This window comes from Palaemon carinicauda, chromosome 11 (assembly GCF_036898095.1).
Source record: "Palaemon carinicauda isolate YSFRI2023 chromosome 11, ASM3689809v2, whole genome shotgun sequence".
Lineage (NCBI taxonomy): Eukaryota > Metazoa > Arthropoda > Malacostraca > Decapoda > Palaemonidae > Palaemon > Palaemon carinicauda.
This window is the reverse complement of record NC_090735.1, coordinates 138,765,801-138,785,729: the sequence shown is the minus strand read 5'-3', so window position 1 is coordinate 138,785,729 and position 19,929 is coordinate 138,765,801. Positions and strand designations below refer to the sequence as shown.

Below are 19,929 nucleotides of genomic sequence, written 5' to 3'. Positions count from 1 at the left end.
AGCTTTCACAGCCAAAATGAGATTGTGTTCTTGGAAATCATCAACTTGGTAGGTATGGCCCATGTTCACAAAGAAGTTAAAGATTTTAGGTCAATTTAATGCTTTAAAGGCTGCTCATGAATGGCAGAGGCAAAGGACAGTGACATTGCCCTATTAAACAGGACAATACCCTAGAGACTGACCATACATATATATGATCAGCGCCCAAGCTCCTCTCCTCCCAAGCTAGAACCAAGGAAGAGCAGGCAATGGCTGCTGATGACTCAGCCGATAGACCTATAGGCTCCCCAAAAACCCCCATCAATAGCTCGCAAGGATGGTGAGGTTGCAGTGACGAAAGAAACAAACAAGTTTGAGCGGGACTCGAATCCCAGTCTGATGTTCACCAGTCAGGGACGTTACCACATCGGCCACCACAAGATAGATCTCCCATAAATATGTGGATAGCTGATCTTCTAAGATATTTCTTAATCACTCTTACAGAATAGAGTAACAGATTATCTAGATCACCAGTTACCTTTTTAAGAGATGAGATCGGAGAGTGTCACATCAGGTACCGTTAATTGCTGGTTTCCAAGTTTTTGCCACAAAATAAAAAACAATGGAAAAAGAATGTTCTTTCCACCCCTTGGAATGTGATACAAGGTAGGACAGGCCATTCAATTCACTCAACCTCCTGGCAGATGCTAGGTGTAGGAGAGTAAGTTTCCAGTTTCAAATCCCTATTAGAGGGCTTAAGTAAAGTTTCATATAGTGCCATCTAGAGGGACCGTAGTATCTTTATGACATTCCAAGGGGGTTGTAAGTTCTTGAGAAAGGCCTGTCAAATCAAAGCTCCTAATTAGTTATGACAGTTACCACAGGGAAGAGAGATTGATTCTCTTCAGTTTAAAGACTTGGCTCAAGGCCGAATGATAGCCTTTAACTGCTTTGACAGAGAAATTTCTCCTGTAAGAAAAACAAAGTCTATCTGGGGAATAGTGTCCTTGATTGGAGCAATATTTCCCCTATGAAACCAATCACAGAAAGTTGACTACTTGGCTTGATAGACTGCCGTAGAGGACTTCAAGAGGTAACCACAAAGTTGCTTTGCAATTGGTTTCAAAAACCCTCTTTTGGAGGAGCTGGTTAACCTCCAGCCATGAAGACAGTCAGTGGACTGTGTCATGGTACTTTCTTAAGTGAGGTTGGCTTTGTAGGTTTGGTCAAGCTGTAAGTTCTTTTATAACTTCCACAAGAAGATTCAGAAGGTCTGGGTACCACTTCGTTTGAGGCCACCTTAGGACGACTAGCATAACTCTGACATCTCGATACAGACGTATCTTGTTCAATACTTGTCGTATCAGACAAAATGGTGCGAAGACATAAAAGTCCAGCCCATCCCACTGGCATTGAAATGCCACCTCCATTGCTGCTGCCAAGTCCAGGATAGGACAGCAATAATGTAGACTGTAAGTTTGGTGTTCAGGTGAGTGGCGAGCATGTCCACGGTTGGGGAACCCCACCAAGTTAAGACTAGCTGCCCCTTGAAGAAGTAAAGCCCATCCTGACCCGTCTGTTGTCCCCAGTCAGCTGATATGATCTGCTGACATTCCTCTTCCTGGTAATGAAGCGGGAAGAGAGAACCGCACTTACTTGGGCTGAATGATGGATTCCCACAGCCGCGGTAACCTACCTTGAACTTCATATAATGTGGTATTCCAAACTTTGCATACACTGTAAAAAAAAAATTGAGAATGGCCTAGGAAAATAAGGCCAGCTACTAGTTTAAACCTTACATGAATAAGGAGCTAAAGGTAAAGAAAGGGGAGCTGAAAAACCTTTACTCCCCCTTCCAAAGGGGGAACAATAATGTACTTCTGTAGGATTCACTGAAATAGAACACCATATTATAAATCTTGTCATAGGGTTTGCATTTATGTAATTCAGGCTATATGGCCATTAGTGAATTATGAGGGGTTGTACAGGGTTCAAACATATGTTGATGCTTGTGCAAGCTAAGCCTCATAATCCATTGGATGAGAGGACTTTTAAAAATAATAATTTTGACTAAATCTCTTCTAGAATCCTTGAACATTACACCACCTCTATATAATTATGCAAAGTTATTTTTTCACCTTAACATCTTATAACATTTTCACAATCTATTCTCAATATTCCTTTCACCTTCAAAATATTTTCAAAATAATTTCTCCTGGTTTACTTATTTCATAACTTTTTTTAGTATGCTGGTTATCTTGAAATACCTACTGTCACATGATAGGCTGGTAAATTTGGACAACACAATTAGTATTAGTCATCCTGATTTCCAATAATTTTCCAAGGTTAACAAAAGAGAATTTTCTTTTATATTTATTCAAAAATGACTTATAATTAATTCATCAATGTATAATATTTTTCCATATCAAAGGCTAGGTTATTAGATAGAGCTACCAAGGTTTGAAACATCACAAGCACAACAGTGTATGGCTGTGATGATTCAACACCCCAAAAAATAGCCATATCTACAGCGTCACCCTGCATTGCCTGTTTATCTTGCCAAAATATCCAAAAATCAATAGATTTTCTACGTTCAACAACTTAAATATTTTGCCATTTTTGAAAACAAGTGTATAAAAAATAAGTTGTATAAAAGCTATCACCTTTATAAAATGTAAACCAGATACCAAAATTTATAGAAATCTATAAACAGCAAGACATGCTTTATTGGTTAGAAGAATTTTTTTTTCTAATAACTTTGATTTGAAGCTCTCCATATAAAACACACAATATATATGCAAAGTATACCTGTCTTTAAGGGTTGTCACAATAATTGCAAAATAATTGTGCATTTTGGTGAACTCTATAATACTAGCGTAACTCAAAACATTAAGTATTCGTCAATGTTTTATAACCTATTCACAGTTTGGCATGAATCAATTTGATTTCAAGCACCTTCAAAGGTATAAAAAGAATTTTAAGATTTTTTGGGAAACAGATAAATATATCTATCTATTTACATAAAAAAATATGAAGTCCTTTTCAGACATAACAAACAAGCACATGCAGGAAGACATAAAGGGGGACAGAAAAAGATGAAGGCTCTTGCATAGGCACTGGCAGCTTACTTTTAAGTTTATATTTCATTTCTTCTTTTTGTTCTGAGGAATTGAAACAATAAAAAAGCACATAAGCATTGTTGAATTGGTAGATCCTGGTATCTAAATGTCTTCTTGTCGTTTATATTTCGCTTACCAATATAGTAAGAAAATAATCTTTTTTTTCCCCTCAGCAATAGCCAAAGGATAATCACAGTTAACTTTCCCTATTTATATCAAATTAAACAAAAATCTATTTGACATTCTTTTAAATAATTATCAATAAAAAATAGTAAAAAAAAGTTACTGTAGCCAAAACAACCAATCAAATTATAGTAGGCTATGTCTAATCACAGAAGGAATATATTGCAATGCTGAGAAGATTCCCATAACTAATGACAAAAAAACATTGATTCACCCCCCCAACCCTCCTACAAATAATACAATATATATATAAGCTATAAACATATCAGATCTATACCAGTGCATCAGATCTTGTAGTAGTATTACCTGTACAACACTAAACAGGGGGCCTATACCTAGATGGTATGAATACAAATTTCAATATTCAAAATAGACTACCCATCAACCAACATATATATACAATCACCATAACAATGCTTGGCCTTACTGTATTCTCGCTGCCCACAGCATCTTTTTTGTGTAAAAATCTACCTAACTTCTTTCTCTTTACTAGTAACTGCAAGAAACATAGCTTAGGGCACATATCAGCACAGTCAACAAACTGTGTTATTACCGACTGAAGAAATACACGGCTACTCAAAAGGACTCGAGTCAGCGCGTCGACAGGAATGGGAAAACGAATATTCCAACTGGATGATGACAGTATATGAAGTTGTTCTAAAATGTCCTTTGCATGGTCCAGCACCATCTGAGTGGTCCTTATCACATTGTTCATAAGTATATGTATAATGCACATTATTTTTGATTCCTTATATGAAAACTATACAATGACATTAGGAGTTTAAAATCAGTTTTTCCCTAAAATCAATTCTGAGATTATAACAAAAGTTAGTAAATTTATATCTTAATTACAGAAAAGTTTTAAAGTCATTTGCCTAGAATGTGAATGTGTATAACCAATGAGATTCAAAAATAACCAATTCACATAATGGCAGAGAAAATAATATACCAGGAAAATAGGACAAGAAAATAAGGGTGATCTTCAAAAGAAGAGTGTAGTGACTCTATGGCATATTATTACAAGTTTTCGAACTGATCCACGCGTCGTTTTGTGTTGCCTTTGCGGATCTCCCTAAGGGTTTTATATTTGTCACGTCCCTGCCGAACATTTTCCTTGTGAATTTTGTCCATCGTAGTTTCTTTTTCTGTGTCTCTTGTGCTCTCAAGATCATGTTTCAAAGCCTGTAAACAAAACAGATTAGATTATTTTTAAAAGATAAAACAATTCATTTTGCTTTTTCTTTCACATAGCCTACATAGTAGACTGTATGTATGCTACAATTCCACCTTCTTATGAAACATGTCTTTAGCTTCACCAATGGAGAATTGAAACAACAGTTGAGGGCCATTTATCTACCTCAAAAATGATAGTACGTACAGTAGTTAGTTGGCTGAAATTCTTGCACAGTTGAATGGGGGTAATTGAGCCCACGTTTATAAAGGGGAATTTTCTTTCAAGTGATAGATGGCTGAATACAGAGTCAATGTGTACGGTACTTAGAATGTTCCATCATACAAATTCTGTATAAACTTACATAACCCCTTAGTTATTGTCACATATATCTTATAAGAATTTGAGGTCTCACTTGTCTTATATCTACTGTACACAGAAATTTTCTTTCATAATTTCCTCATGCTTCAATCCTGTAGAAATGAGGTACTCTTGATGTTAATCTAATAATACAGTATGAGATTATTATGATGGAAAAAAAAAAAAAAAAAAAAAATAATAATAATAATCTGCAATTCCAGTAATATTTAATGAACTCTAGATTTTCAACTACTGAATTCTCTCTTGGAATCGTCATCAGGACAGTCTTAAAATTGTCACCAGGCAATGTTGAGAAAAAGATGCCATTATTAATTTGAATGGCACTTTTAAAAATAAAGTTACTATGATCTACTGACCAGACACAAATCACGGGGTTCTGTTTCTGGACAGTTGGTCAAGTATAACTACCATGACAAATTCAAATACTTAAATATTTAAAATACTTTAATTTTTTCTCCACCATTTATTCTTTGCCACTCTTTGATGGTAGGAGTGCCATTGGAATTCAAGTTGGGCCAAATAAAAAGTGTAATTATCATAATCAAAATGGAAAGATTAATTATTATAATCAACCCACCTGAGTATTAAAACATTATAGTAACCAGTTAACGAGTCTGATAATCATTACATTTCCAAGATTGCTCTTAAAGATAATGATAAGCGTCCAATAAGTTTACTTTTGCATAGGTTGCTCTTAACATATGTATGAATTAATGTTACTGGCTATGATCTAGGCCACCAAGATTACTTTAACTGGTCATACAGTTCTATGCAAGAGTTCATTTCAGCAAATATTTCCTTAATAAGGTTTCTTTGTTTTTTATTTTGCATTTGCATAAGATGGCTGTGAAATAAGGGGAATTAAAAAATAAATACATCTAAAACCTGTCCTTCATAAGCATCAACAAATACTTTTCGATTAAAAAATTGCGTTGATATTACAGAACATACCTTCAGTTGGTTCTGAAGTCGTTCGTTGCGTTCAGCGAGCGTCCTCCTCTCCTCAATAGGATCTTCAATAACTTCATCACCAGTATACAGATCTTTTGAAATGTCTCCATTGGGGATATCGTCATTCTCTTCTGTGTCTTCTTGCTCAGCAACATGATGATGGCTAGGCGTAGAAGAAGCTGCTAATAATGCAGCAGTTGCTTCCTCCTGTTTACGGCGGGCCTCCTCAACTTCATTCTGAAAATCCCCAATTTACAATTAGAATTCCAGTTTTCCACAAAATCTATTTTCCATTCGGTGACTACATCCCTAAATACCATGAGACGGGTCTAGTTCCCCTCTAAACCTTGTTACCAGACGTGAGCTCCAGTACCAGCTTTACGCTTTTGACATGGCTTCTTCAAACTCCCTTTTGGATGAAAATATTATGATCTATAATTCCCCCAACCTTAATTATAACTACCCACTTTTAATAACTAAACCCGAAAAAAAAACCTTAGTGAATTGCTAATAACATACAAGGACACAAAAAACAACACGAAATAAGAAATGGGAAGATCACCAAGAATTAATCTTATAATGTTCCTGTATAAGGATCCAGAAGTTTCCTTTTTTGCACTACCTACTTACTAAGCATTAGTTCCCACATATTCTTTAGACTATATCATCTTGCAACTAAACATTCTTGCCCATGCTCAGGTATGCACATGCACCATTCACAATAAAACAATTCAAAATTGATACCAGCATAAATAACTCAATCAAGAGGTGCCAAAAACTTGATATTGTTCTTTCTAGTATTTTCCAAGAATGCTGTACTGTATATTCAGTTACATGAATGGCTTTTTACAAAAATCAATTTTTTAGAGGAAACCAACAGTTTGCAATCACTCTGGTACCATTTTAAAGCTTCTCAAATAATCTTTAAAAGTGTTTTTAATACAGTCAGTGCAATTACATTTCATACACTACACTAGTTTACTATTGTCCACATAGTTAAAATTCTGCCAATGCAAAATAATTACACTATAGCAAACCAAAGGCGAAAATAGTCTTCCACATTAGACATTCTTCATTTTTCAATAATGTGGGGGCTTCTAAATTTATTTGCTTTCCTTGATGTCCCCTACCTTTCCCATGTAATCTATAAATTTCAATTCTTATTGACATAACTTTGAGACTACTATACAGAATCTTGGTCATAAAAACTTGAAGAAAACAAATCATGACATTTGGGTAGTTCTTTACCATTATAAACACTTATCAATAAACTAAGGCTATAAGTTTACGCATTCCATAAAGTTCTCCATATCGTTAATCTAAACAATCTTCTCCAATCAACTAAATACTTTTAGAAATCAATACCTATCAATTCCCAATTTCTTTAGCCCAACAATTGTCACACCCAGATATGAACCATTTTACCTTTTCCTGCCTAGCTTGTTTTCTGCTAAATAATCTCTTTGAAAATTGTGCCATGCAAAAAACTAGAAAATCAAAAGGTCAATAAAATTCAATTTCACACAGGATGGGAAAGGAGGGTGCTTAGTCGAATCAAGATGGATTTTCATCACAAAAGCAAAATGGGACTTCGGGTTACTCGTGTAAACAACTGAAGACATTGAAAGCTTTGGAACACTTTCTTTCAGCATAAGTCTGCAAATGGCAGTCTCTTTTTTTTTTTTGGACTACGGACTGTTACTAATGTCATCCCACTTTAGGTTATTCAGAGTTAAAGGGTGCCTTAAATAAAATTCATAACGAAAAAGCAGGTCCTCATATGATCACTCCTCGTTACCTTACCACCTACGCCTACCCGTGGCTGGCCTTTTTTCAGCTGCAGTTTCAGCATCTTAAAGAGATATTTTCATTAATAAAATAAATTTCTAAAAATGTAAAAACTAAGGATAAATCTACCAGCTTACAACATATCAATACAACTTGCTCAATAGTATAGAAAACTAAAGTGCAACTACAGCTATAAAGAGACTCACATTACAGTCTTATCTTGGTTATAAAAAACTAATATACAGCTAGAGCTACAAACAGACTCGCTTTACAGTACCATCTTTAAAATCTCCCAAAACTCAAAAATATAAAGAAATTTTCACAGCCAATAAAAGTTATACTTTTCATTGACTACTGTTTCATGCCCTCTATAAAAACTATAACCCTTAACCTTTAATAAAAACTATTTTTCCCATCAGATGTAAGATAATTCTTGCCATTTTAATTTCACTGTCTACTGTAACGCAATTCTTCCCACGAAGCAGTAAAAATTGATACTCATCAATTCAACCATAAAAAATTACTTTATATAAAATCTATTAAACTGTCAGCATATCATAGTTTCAAAATATAAAGGACTTTTTAAAGCCAAAAGATGCACGTATTTCAATAACGTACACATCTCATAATGATTTACTGAGAAAATTAGTAGATAATTCTAAACAGTCTTAATTCTTTCTATAGGAAAAAAATTACCTGCCTAAATTTATTAAAAACAAAAAAAAAAGAAACCACACCTTCCTAAGAGTAACTACTATGGTGTATATAAATAAAGGTAGTCAGCGACTTGCCACCATACGACTTTACGACCACTTTCTCACTGTGACGTCATAAGCCTGTCGGAAATAGTACACTTATTTCTTAAAAATAATCTATTTTCTTGTATAAAAATTAATCATTTTAGCTTGTTAAGTTAGTATTTTCTTCCATTGATAATATACAGTATCAATATTAAATAAAAAATATATTAAGAAAAGTTTTAATATCTATCAAGTTCATACTATATCATTTGTCTGGTGACGTCATACTTCTAGCAAAGCCGCTGAAAACGACCGGACAAATACTTTAAGAGTGATTTCCTTTCATATGCTATCGATTAATGTTAGTATTCCCATAATCAAAATATCAATTAATGACACAAAGTATTACATAGGTCTGTATTTGTTGTTATGAGTACTACGTAGCGTAAGTTTGACTATACAATTATGACAGAATATAATATTTTACGCAAGTTCCATTTACTTAGTTTCATCTTGGATAGTAGGTCAACATAAGGAAAAATATTTTCCTAAAGTAATATATTTTCTTTCACACTAAATGCTGGGTAAGTTGGTATTTTTTTCTTACAAGAAAAACGGAGAATGATTATGCATATTTCACAAGCGATTCCTTGTTGAGTTCATATCACAGAGCACAAGTCTAGTACTGTAATGTCATATTTCGGGCGGAAGGCAAGTGGCAAATTCAATGATTTCTTGTTGATTTCTTACTGAGTAATCTTATTGATCCCATCCTCAAAATAACGAGTATTGATACCAAGTATTTCAGTGATTTGTATCAGTTGTTACGAGTAGCCTACAGTACTATTTACTATGAATTTAAGAAAAGAAGTATTGTACTGTATGTCTGACGATGTCATATTTCTGGCGAAAGGCAAGCCGGCAAATCGAGTCATTTCCTTTCCATACTTCACCAAGTAATATTAGTATTCCCATTACCCAAACATAGCATAACAATACCCGGTATAGGTAATAGTATCTAAAGAGAAATCCCCTACACACACACACAACGTATTCATACAAATAATAATAATGTCTACAAATGAACTGTATGAAAACTATGATATCCAATAACATATTGGTGCTGATGTAATATTCATTATGAAGATATGTTGAATGAGTAAAGAAATTATATAAACGATACTCCTTGTCATACTATTGTGTGCATAATTGCAATACAGTAGTGTGACGTTGAGATCCGCTGACAACTACCAAAAGTAAAACATAAGTAATTGTTGATTATTGAAATGCTACCAAAATTAAAAAATTGATTGAAAGCATGCTTTAATAAATCACAAACGCAATTACAGTAAGTCTAAATAAATATGGACTCAATGAAATGAAAATGAAATATAGAGTATAAAGCCTTAAAAATGAACTACCCATACACACACACACATGAAGATAGAGAACGTAATCGTACGGTAACTAACAATAATGGCTATAAACGAACTATATGAAACCTACATCCTATAAGATATTATGAAGATATAGTATTTCAAATAAGTTCAAGAAATTTTATGAACAATGTGCCTTGTTATTTATATGTGAACTTTCTCTAGATAAAATAAGCATTGGATGACTACAGCTTCATGAAAGAATAATAAATCTACGGAAACTTCACTTCTTAAGTACAACATACGTCCACATCATGTTACGACGAATCTCTGTTCTTATGTCAGTCGTAAGTTGATGACTACCTGTACATCATATTTTTTTATTTTGCAACATCAGACAATGTGTAAACATAGAAGGTATCTAACCTGAAGTTTTCTAGTTTCTTCGTCCTTCTGGTTAACTTCTTCTTGTATTCGGTTAACTTCATCCTGCCTGGCACGAATCTCGTCTTCCAACTTCTGTTTTTCTTCTGCTTCCATCTCCTTCGCCTGTTCTAGACGTACCATCATATCGTGTAGCTCTGTCTGCTTATGTTCGAGCTCATCCTTGGCAGCTTGCAACTGCTTAAGTTGTTCCTCTAGACGGCGGATGGTATCTTGAGCATCTAACAATTCTTTCTGACGCCTCTCCATCTCTTCCTGCATTGACTTCAATCTCTCTTCATAGTCTTTCTGCTTTCGTTCTGCTTCTTCACGCAGGGCTATTTCACGGGCCAATTTTTCTCTGCATAAGAAATATGGACAATGAGTAATAAAAAAAATCAACTGATTAGTAAAAAAAAAAAAAAACACACTAGAAGTATAACAACTGAAAATAAATCAAAAGTACTGTAGATATAAATAATAAGGTTAATTATTTAAGAACTGCTTAACCCTTTTACCCCAAAAGGACGTACTGGTACATTTCACAAAACTCATCCCTTTACCCCCATGGACGTACCGGTACGTCCTTGCAAAAAACTGCTATCTAAATTTTATCTTGCATATTTTTAATAATTTCTTGAGAAACTCCAGGCATTTTCCAAGAGAATGAGACTAACCTGACCTCTCTATGATGAAAATTAAGGCTGTTAGAGCAATTTAAAAAAAAAAAATAAACTGCAAAATGTGCTTGGAAAAAATAACCCCGGGGGGTTACGGGTTGGAAATTTCCAAATAGCCTGGGGGTAAAAGGGTTAAAGGAAATTGCTGTAGAAGCGAGACATTTTAGCTTACAATCACTTTAATGATTGGTTTAGACCACCAATACTTTAAGACTTGATATGATAATAGTTTATGCAACATCAAAATAGTAGTAAAATCCATGCATCTAAATGTCCTTTAAAGTTAAGAGATTGGTATATGTAATCCCTATGCAAGTACAGTGTTGTCCTATGTAAATAAAGTTTAAAAATAATTCAATTAATTCATGATAGCTTGAAGAAAACCCTAAATGCAAATTCTTCTCTTAAAGTTTGTGGTGAATAAGATAAGTCTATAAATGCCTTAAGTATGTTTGAAATGGCTTGGCTGCCTCTATCTAGAAATTTAAGATTCCTTAGTAAATCCATCAAAATTTGTGACACACAAATACACAGTACAATAGGCAGGTTAGCCAAATCCCTTTTACCTTATAGACTGCCTTTGAAGGGTAATTAGTTTCATAAAAACATGTATATAATATACACAGTACCAATTTTTTTCTAAGAGGCCAATAGCACATCTTTATAATAAAATTTTCTTATCTATACAATATATCATGAATATAAACTTAGTGATCACTTACATTACTTTCAATCTTATTATATCTAAGCTTCAAATCACTCCAATACACTATTTTATCTAATTTCAAACTTTTCATCTGATAGCCATAATGACTTGAAAATGTTAAGTTTAGAAAGCAGCTAGATAAAAAGACTTAACTCGCTATGTGGTAAATATATAACTATATAACTAAAATCCCCCCACACGCAGTCTATCTACATTAAATATCCAAAATCCCTAATAACAATGTTGGTTGCTCCTTCAAAATTAATGCTTTTATGCTTCATTTTTACAGGATAAACCATTACTTTATGGGATTATTAGAAAAGAAGCTGCCTGAAACAACTCTTCAAAACCAATCCCAATAAGTCATACAAGTTCTGTATACTACTACCACTGAAATCTGAATATAGTCAAATATACAGACATACATTCTAGAAGTTTCTAACTTGTGAACAATCAATACAGTAATCGCTGTTCTGTATATAAAAGTATCCAAATTATTAAAATTCAGAAATGCTATATATTAAATAGACCTACTTTTGAACTATCAATACACTTAGTTTTGAAATACCACCTCCAATAAAAAGAAAAATCCTAATCAGATCACCATACAGTATCTGGATTACATTACCGTTCTTGCTGTTTGGCTAATTTTTCTTCTCGTGCTTGTGCCTTCATTTGTTGGACTTCAATGGTGTCGGGCTTTCTGCGTCTCATGTAAAGTTCATGGTTGCCCATGCACAAAGCGAGAATGCGTTTGTTGATACGTAATCGTGGTGCAAAGAACACGAAATCTGGTGCTTTCTTGTCGATAGGTTTAATAACAAATTTCCTATCATTAAAGGAAATGTTTCTGATTTCTGACCAAGGGAAACCAATCTTTGGAGTGAGCCTGAAACAATCGGTTTCTCAATTAAACAGTCATATAAGAAAAAAAAAAAAAACTACAAGTACAGTAGCAACAAACATATTCTATAACAAATTAGTTTACTTTCAGTATGATAAGAGATTTATGGCAAATATGTATGCAAAAGAGAAGTGTAGGAAACTGCATGAAACTTACTTGTCATCCTTCTCATAAATGTTGAGACCAAGAGCATCTACACCAAGCCAAAGTTCTGTTCCCTTTTTGTTCTTAATGTCAAAGTAATTGACACCGTACATCTCCAAATCTTGTGCCAGTTTAAGATACTCCATCATTGCATCCTCTCTGAAATTAAATATCCATAATAATGATGTAAAAAATCATAATGTACTGAGACTACTGAGCCACATTCCCTTCAACAGAAAAACAAGCTGATCTATGGCATAAAGATTGCGCATGAATATCAGAGGCAAAAGACAAGTCAATGATATATATATATATATATATATATATATATATATATATATATATATATATATATATATATATATATATATATATATATATATATATATATATATATATATATATATAAAATCACTGGCCAAGACACTTTCACTCAAGATAGGGCCCAGGAGGGCCAGGCAATAGCTGCTGATAATTCAGTAATTAATATAGGCTCCTTAAAACTCCCCATTCCTAGGCTTACAGGGACGGTGAAGATGTGAACGCTAGTGAAGAAAAGTCTTTGAGCAGCGAACAGGGGTCAAATTTCCAGGTTGTCAAAACCGCATTCATTTCATTAATATTTTGACATGGTAAATAATTCAAGTGAAACTCAAAGTTTTTCTCATTTTTACTTATTAAATTAAAAATAAAAATACTGTAAATGGTTATCTAGATAATATCTGCTAATGCATTAAATTGTGGTTAAACTATCTTTACACTAGCCAACCTAAAACTATAAATCAAATCCAGAATATTTTTTTCATTTCAATAAATGTAAAACCAAAAGGTTATTAACTGATAAAAATGCATCCTTTTTAAAGGCTAAACTTATAACTGAACACTAATTCATACCTAAGCATGCCCTTGTGCTCGTGATACCAAGTGATAATTCTTCCTTCCCAATCATCTCGAGTGAGTTTATGTTGATCCATAACACGCTGGGGGAGAAGTCGATCATTGGATAGGAACCCTGGTTTGTGGAAATCAGGACTGTGGTCACCATATTTTGCTTGTACTGCATATGATGCCAATAATACAGATGTTTCTGGAGGGCAGTAGATTTCATCGGAAAGGATGGCATTTTTGACTTGCAAGTAAAACAAGCGCTGAAATGAAAAATCGAATTAGAAAATCCTTCTGTTACTGCAATACTCCAGAAAATCTCAAAATATATTCCTTAACCAAAGCAGTGTAATAGAATATATAAATTCTTAACGAGGATTCTTACCAATGTGATATCTTGAATAATTTCTTCTGACACATCTTCTGGGTAGAATTTGGCTCGGAATTTGAACTGTAGGGGCGTTTCCTTCTTAACGTCTTGTGATAAAACCTGTCATAGAAAAAAAATCCTTTAGCCATATATTTCTCAAAAAAGGGCTGAGCAATTATAGAATTAGTATTACCAGATTATGAAATTTTTTAAATACAGAACCGACATGATATCTTGAACACCAAGTGTACTGTAATAAAAGACCTAAGTAATAGGAAAATAAGTGAAGAGAATTCATTCTTACGGAAATGCAGGTTCTTTACCACAAATACAGTACAATATTGTACTTTACACTGATAGGCACAAAACTACAAAAGAGCTGTACTGTACTTCAGTACTACTCTATTTTCATCGTTTATTTACACCCCAAACATTAGCATCTCTATGAAACCTACGCACAATGGGTCTGACCTATGCAAATAAAGACCAACATTTTATACAATTCTAGATGTACAAACCTTTTAACAATTTATGAAAGAAATATCACCAGACTCAACCAATCAACAACAGTGAACTGCTACTATTTCTATCAACATTCTATATAACGAATCAGATTCTACTCAGTTTAGGAAGACCACTCTAGTAATGGCTGTTCAGGTTCAGGTAATGAAACAATCAACTCAATATCTAAGGTATAACTTTTAGCTTTAGTACTTCATCATAAAACAGATGCCACTACAGTAAACAAAAACATTAAAATATTATTTCTTCAGAATTTGGCAATATAAAATATATGTCATACTATATTGGAAAAGTTATTCATGGGATATTAAAACGGTGAAAAAGATCTCATACCTCAACGGTATTCTTATTGAATTTACATTCAACAGTGGCAAAAAAATCGTGACTTTGGTTAACGTAACAGGTCCTCACATGAACTCTCTCATCTAAGTAATTACTTTACAGTTTTGGAATATGACTGTTACTGCTATAACTATTTCATCAAAAAGTACCAAATCCAGTGGTTCATATAAATATTACGAGGCATAAGGAAAACGGCATGATTTTCGAGGTACACACTGCTGTATTAAAAGTCAATTAGATGTTGTTTGTAAACATACAAAATAATACCAAAGGTGAATCCTAATCCCTGACAAACTCTTGGAATATCTAATATAATAAACAATACTAAGGCAACAGAAGGCAGTTTAGTAAGCGTAAAATTTTCAGTCAACATACAGATGGGATACTGTATCTTCATGTACCCATGTGTGAATGTTATAACATAGAAACCAATACACAATGTTTCTAAGATGGAAACACAATCATAAATGACAATTAAATACTACAGGCCAAGTTGATGACACATGAACCCTTTCAGATTGAGTACCCTCTCCAATTTTATCCATGACATGTACACCAAAGATTTAGTTATCTTGGCAATATTCACTTCAGCTGTCACCATAGTCACTTCTCATGATTAAATACATTTTTTATTTTTTTAAATTTGTTGTGTCTTTTCCAAACAATGCGAGTCATAAGGAGGATGCCAAAAGCACAAAAAAGAACTTTCCAGGATATAATTATACAGTATATCAACTGAATCTCTACAGCTGGAGATAGGATAACATTCTTATGTCAGGAGAACCTGAAACGGTTTATATCCGATGTCTATGGTAAAAGTTTGGAAAACAGATACCTTCACATTTGAAACCCCAGTGCAGCAACCAACCTGACACCATAATGAAAAATAATACAATACTGTACTTTTCTTAAAGTGACTGTTCCTTGGGAAAACTGAGGCTTCTGTTATGCAATAAAGGGTATTTAACTAATACTGTCCTCTAAAAACAACTGTAAAAGAATCCTAATAGCTTACAACACTTTGGACTATGAAGAAAAGATCAATTTCAGCAGCAATACAAAAATGACAAATAATTATCAAATTCTATGGCCTACATTCCCATAACATTTCATGAATGAGATGGAAAAATGCATACTTTTATACATAAAAGGTTAGGGTTGTTACCAATAAATGTGATTTCCACTATCATGTGGACTAATACTAATATCATACTGCATTGTACGCATTAAAATCCGAGGCAAAAACTTTATTGACAACTTACAATCAAAGACAGCGAGGAATGGGAATGCAATAACTTTCAAACAAAATTACGCTCTACCTTGAATACTACTAAGCCTGAATAACGTCTCCCCAAAAAGCGACATTCGAACGATTATCTACCCTTACCAAATGCACATTAAACTTTGTTTTGAACTTTGTCCTTGGAAATCTCCACATGTAGTAGAAAACACGCCAGATTACACTCTGTTGGCGAAGATAATTGTTAGACCAGAATTTAACTAATCAATACCGTAATGCTTAATATAAATTAATATTAAAATTTTGAAGACCAGTTTTCAAGTCTGTTGCAGCTAAATACTGTGAAGATTTCATATACAAAAGACTTGGGCCATCCATGGATCAAAAATTATCTTCAGTAAAAGTAATATTCTATGGAGAAAAAGGGGTTAAGACACACCACTGTAGCCTACAATAATGTATTTCACCTCCGATTTTTCTGACATTATATTATTTCTAAATTAATGTAGTTATATGACTAATGTAAAGCCTTTACATTTACAAAAATACTGTACAATCATTTAAAGCATCAGTCTTTAGAATAGACAGTACAGTAGTACTATTCTGACACAGTAATTATCTCATATTACTTATCATACAGCATTATATATTTGACAAAGCTTTAAACAATTGTTCTGGAAAGCCCAGAAGTATTTGCATAAGCTATCATGTCCTTTAACGTGCCGTTGGTAATGTGTGCAAAAAGGCCAAAGCTAAACATTGGGGCACAAGTATTGTCAGTGCTTCAACAAAGCTGAAAATTCACTAAGGGGATACTATGTTGAACTACGAAGTCCTTGGATTTTGGTCAAGCCCAGCTAAAGGATGGGAAATCTAAATTCTTAAACTAAACACTGAAAAAAGTACATTCACAATTTTGTCTTTATTTTGATGCTCAATGTTTTTAGTGGGCATCTGGGCTTAAAAGTAACACATGAAATAACAGCATTAGTAAACATGTATGGTTTATTTCATACAACGAATGCAAGAGGAAGACGACATGAAAACCAACATATTCAAAATCACACTGGATTGAGAACTGTTAAAATCCAGCTGAAAAGGACATGGGTTCTCCGATAGGATCACAAGATGACACCCTTCCAAGAGATGGAACCTTAAAGTCATCAGAAGGTTATCAGTAACATACGGAAATACACGATTGTGAAAGATGTATTGTTGAAAATTGTAATTTATAATCGGCTATTACAATATTACGTTAATGACTTATGAGTAGGTTTAATAATTATATCACTTGCACTCTCCTACTATGCACTACAATTCTAAAAACCATTAAAAGGAAATTTACATCTGAACCTATCCTAGAATATTATGAATTTCTTCAAATTAGCTTTACATCAGATTAATCCACCAAAATTACAAATGGCACTTCTTTAAAGATAAAAAAAAATATTTTCATGTTAAATATCTAAAGTTGAGAGATTCCAATAAGATACTAGTGCAAAATTTCTACTTTTTTTTTTAGGTCGAAAAAGTTCTGTTAAATGCTGTAGAGTACTGCTTAAGCCAAGCCCCAATTGGTACATAAACATGCATATGCACCTTAGAATTATCATCACTTGGTTCAAAATAGAATATAATCAGTAAAGGATGCATAACCATTTTAACATAGGAGCATAACAATGTTCCTGCTAAGAATGGGTGAACAGTTCAAGTCATGACACGAATGTTCAAGGGGTTTAGCTAAATATTTTTTCTTTCCCATCTAGCAAACACAGTACAATATATATTGTATTTGAAGGTCTCTGGTGATGTAGTGGAACCTCTCGATATGATGAACAAAATATAGAAAAATAGCCCAGTCTAAACTATATCCCTCAAGCATATGATCATTAAGAGTGAATAGATAATACACTGTGCTGGTGAAAAAAAAAAAAAAAACTTTCAAGCAGACATCCAGATTCTTTGTAAAGAAAGAACAAAGAATCTGTAATGAATGAATTTCAAAACTCAACACAGACCTTTAACAGTTGGGGTGCATATACCTACAATCCAAGGAAGGAGAAAATATAAACAATATAACATGTCCATGATCAGGCAAATAATTATACATAAGGTTAAACATGATCAACAAATGACACCTATGAACTTTAAACGGAACAACATCCAACACATATATCTATGCAGCATGCCTATTACTATACCTGTCACTCAATTCTTACTTTTAATAATGGGTCTCCCTTAAGGTGATCAATAATAGAAAAGAAAATATTTGTTATGCTATATAACTCTATAACTCTTCCCAACAGACAATGCTATGCAAGATTCTAAAGACAAATCATTCAATGCAACACCCTTCCAAAACCAAATAAAAGGCATATTTACCATTAGCAGAATGCAACATACCAGAATAAAAAGTAAATAAAAACAAGGTTAGTGTTTAATAAAGCAGGTAAAATCTTCCTCATTCTAAGCACAAAGTCAAGCATGACAATGACTTCTGTGACTTCAGTCACTGCCACAATTACTTGAGCTAAAATATTGGTTACAGTGATTTGCGTGTTCATACAAAGCCCAAGATTCTACATCTTGTATCCACTAGAAACCGAAGAATCCTCACGGCGGAGGTCCATGAAATAATAGGGTGCCACTTTATCTCCCTTAATACAAAAAGGATTAGCACTAAATATTTCACATCTATTTGAACCCGGCATCCCTTTTTTTTTTTTTTTCGTACTATTTACATATCATGATTATCTAACTGGAACAATGCAACAATTGGCAATATTGTCGCCCAGATTATATTATGAAAAATATGATAAAGATAAAAACTCCAACACAAAACATAGATTCTGTTCTTCCAAACAAATTTGAATAAATACACTTCTTGAGATTTTCTATCAATAATGTCTAACATCCAAACAAATAAAATAAATAAATCATATTACAAGAACATGGGAATCAATACTCATCAGAATAATAATCAAACAAATATAAAAAATCTCATTCAATTGAGCAAACTTAAACAAAACTAATTTTGCATCTCATAAATATCACAGAATTAAAAGAGAAAAAATACTAATTTGACTAGCGCAACCTGCTAGAAATGGGCGTCGCCTTGCTGACAAAAAGCTTCAATAATACCTACAAATTTTAGCATTATCGTTTAACCAACCTTAAGTAAATATGTATTACATAAATGTACTTACTCTTTTATTGAGCTTAAGCCACGTAGAGTATCCCTTAGAATCAGTGTACTGAAGTCCAAAGAACCAGATCTCTCTGAGTCCTATTGTCTTCACAACCTGGTCGAATAACTGCTTGCCAGTCGTGTTCGGTTGGATCGCGAACTCCAGTTCCGCGTCCATGGTGGTGACCCGGACATTCACCTGAAAGGAAAGATAAAAAGGAATCAGTTTACATTTAGGAAAAGATTTGTGTGATTTTGGGTCAACATATAATGAAATGAATATTGGAATTCATAATAATAATAATAATTCTTTATTTCCAATATTTACATTGGGTATTCATAAAATATAAGGCTACAATTAGTAAAGTCATCTTACAAATAGTTCAAATATTTGTTATTTTAGACATACAAAAGTTGTGTTAAGAATCGGCTAAAACTTTGTAATTGAAATAATTCATCAGTAATAAAAGAATATCATGAAATCAGAAAGTATTTACTTAGAATATAGTGAGTAAAAATTACTCATAATGCAATTGATATCGAATTACCATATATAATCCACATTAAATAATGTTGGTATGCTACTTGGTTGGTGTGCACCCTTCTCGTTTTCATTTGAAATAACCCTTTCTCGATTATAGAAATTGAATATTACATTTATCATCATGGTAACAGTATTCTTAAAACTCTTACAGAAGTCATAAACGACTGACATCGTCCACCAGCCAATGTTTCTCAAAAATCACTTCAATTAGTAAGTCAATTTTATATAACAATTAATTGTACTAAATTTGACTGCAATCTGTTCAGCTGTGTAGGAGTACATTAATGATAACCG

At 33.3% G+C, this 19,929-nt stretch overlaps 1 protein-coding gene across 1 annotated transcript; it reads right to left on the bottom strand.

The window, feature by feature from the left end:
* Positions 1–2,339: 2,339 nt before the first annotated feature.
* Positions 2,340–19,288, bottom strand: Moe (Moesin). The gene is made up of 8 exons (XM_068383511.1): positions 19,111–19,288; positions 13,816–13,920; positions 13,440–13,693; positions 12,558–12,704; positions 12,126–12,386; positions 10,115–10,472; positions 5,785–6,021; positions 2,340–4,463 (listed from the first exon to the last, which is right to left on the bottom strand). Exons 1-8 carry the CDS (start codon positions 19,267–19,269, stop codon positions 4,299–4,301), a joined length of 1,686 nt encoding a protein of 561 aa, XP_068239612.1. The 5' UTR covers positions 19,270–19,288; the 3' UTR covers positions 2,340–4,298.
* Between the last annotated feature and the right edge of the window lie 641 nt (positions 19,289–19,929).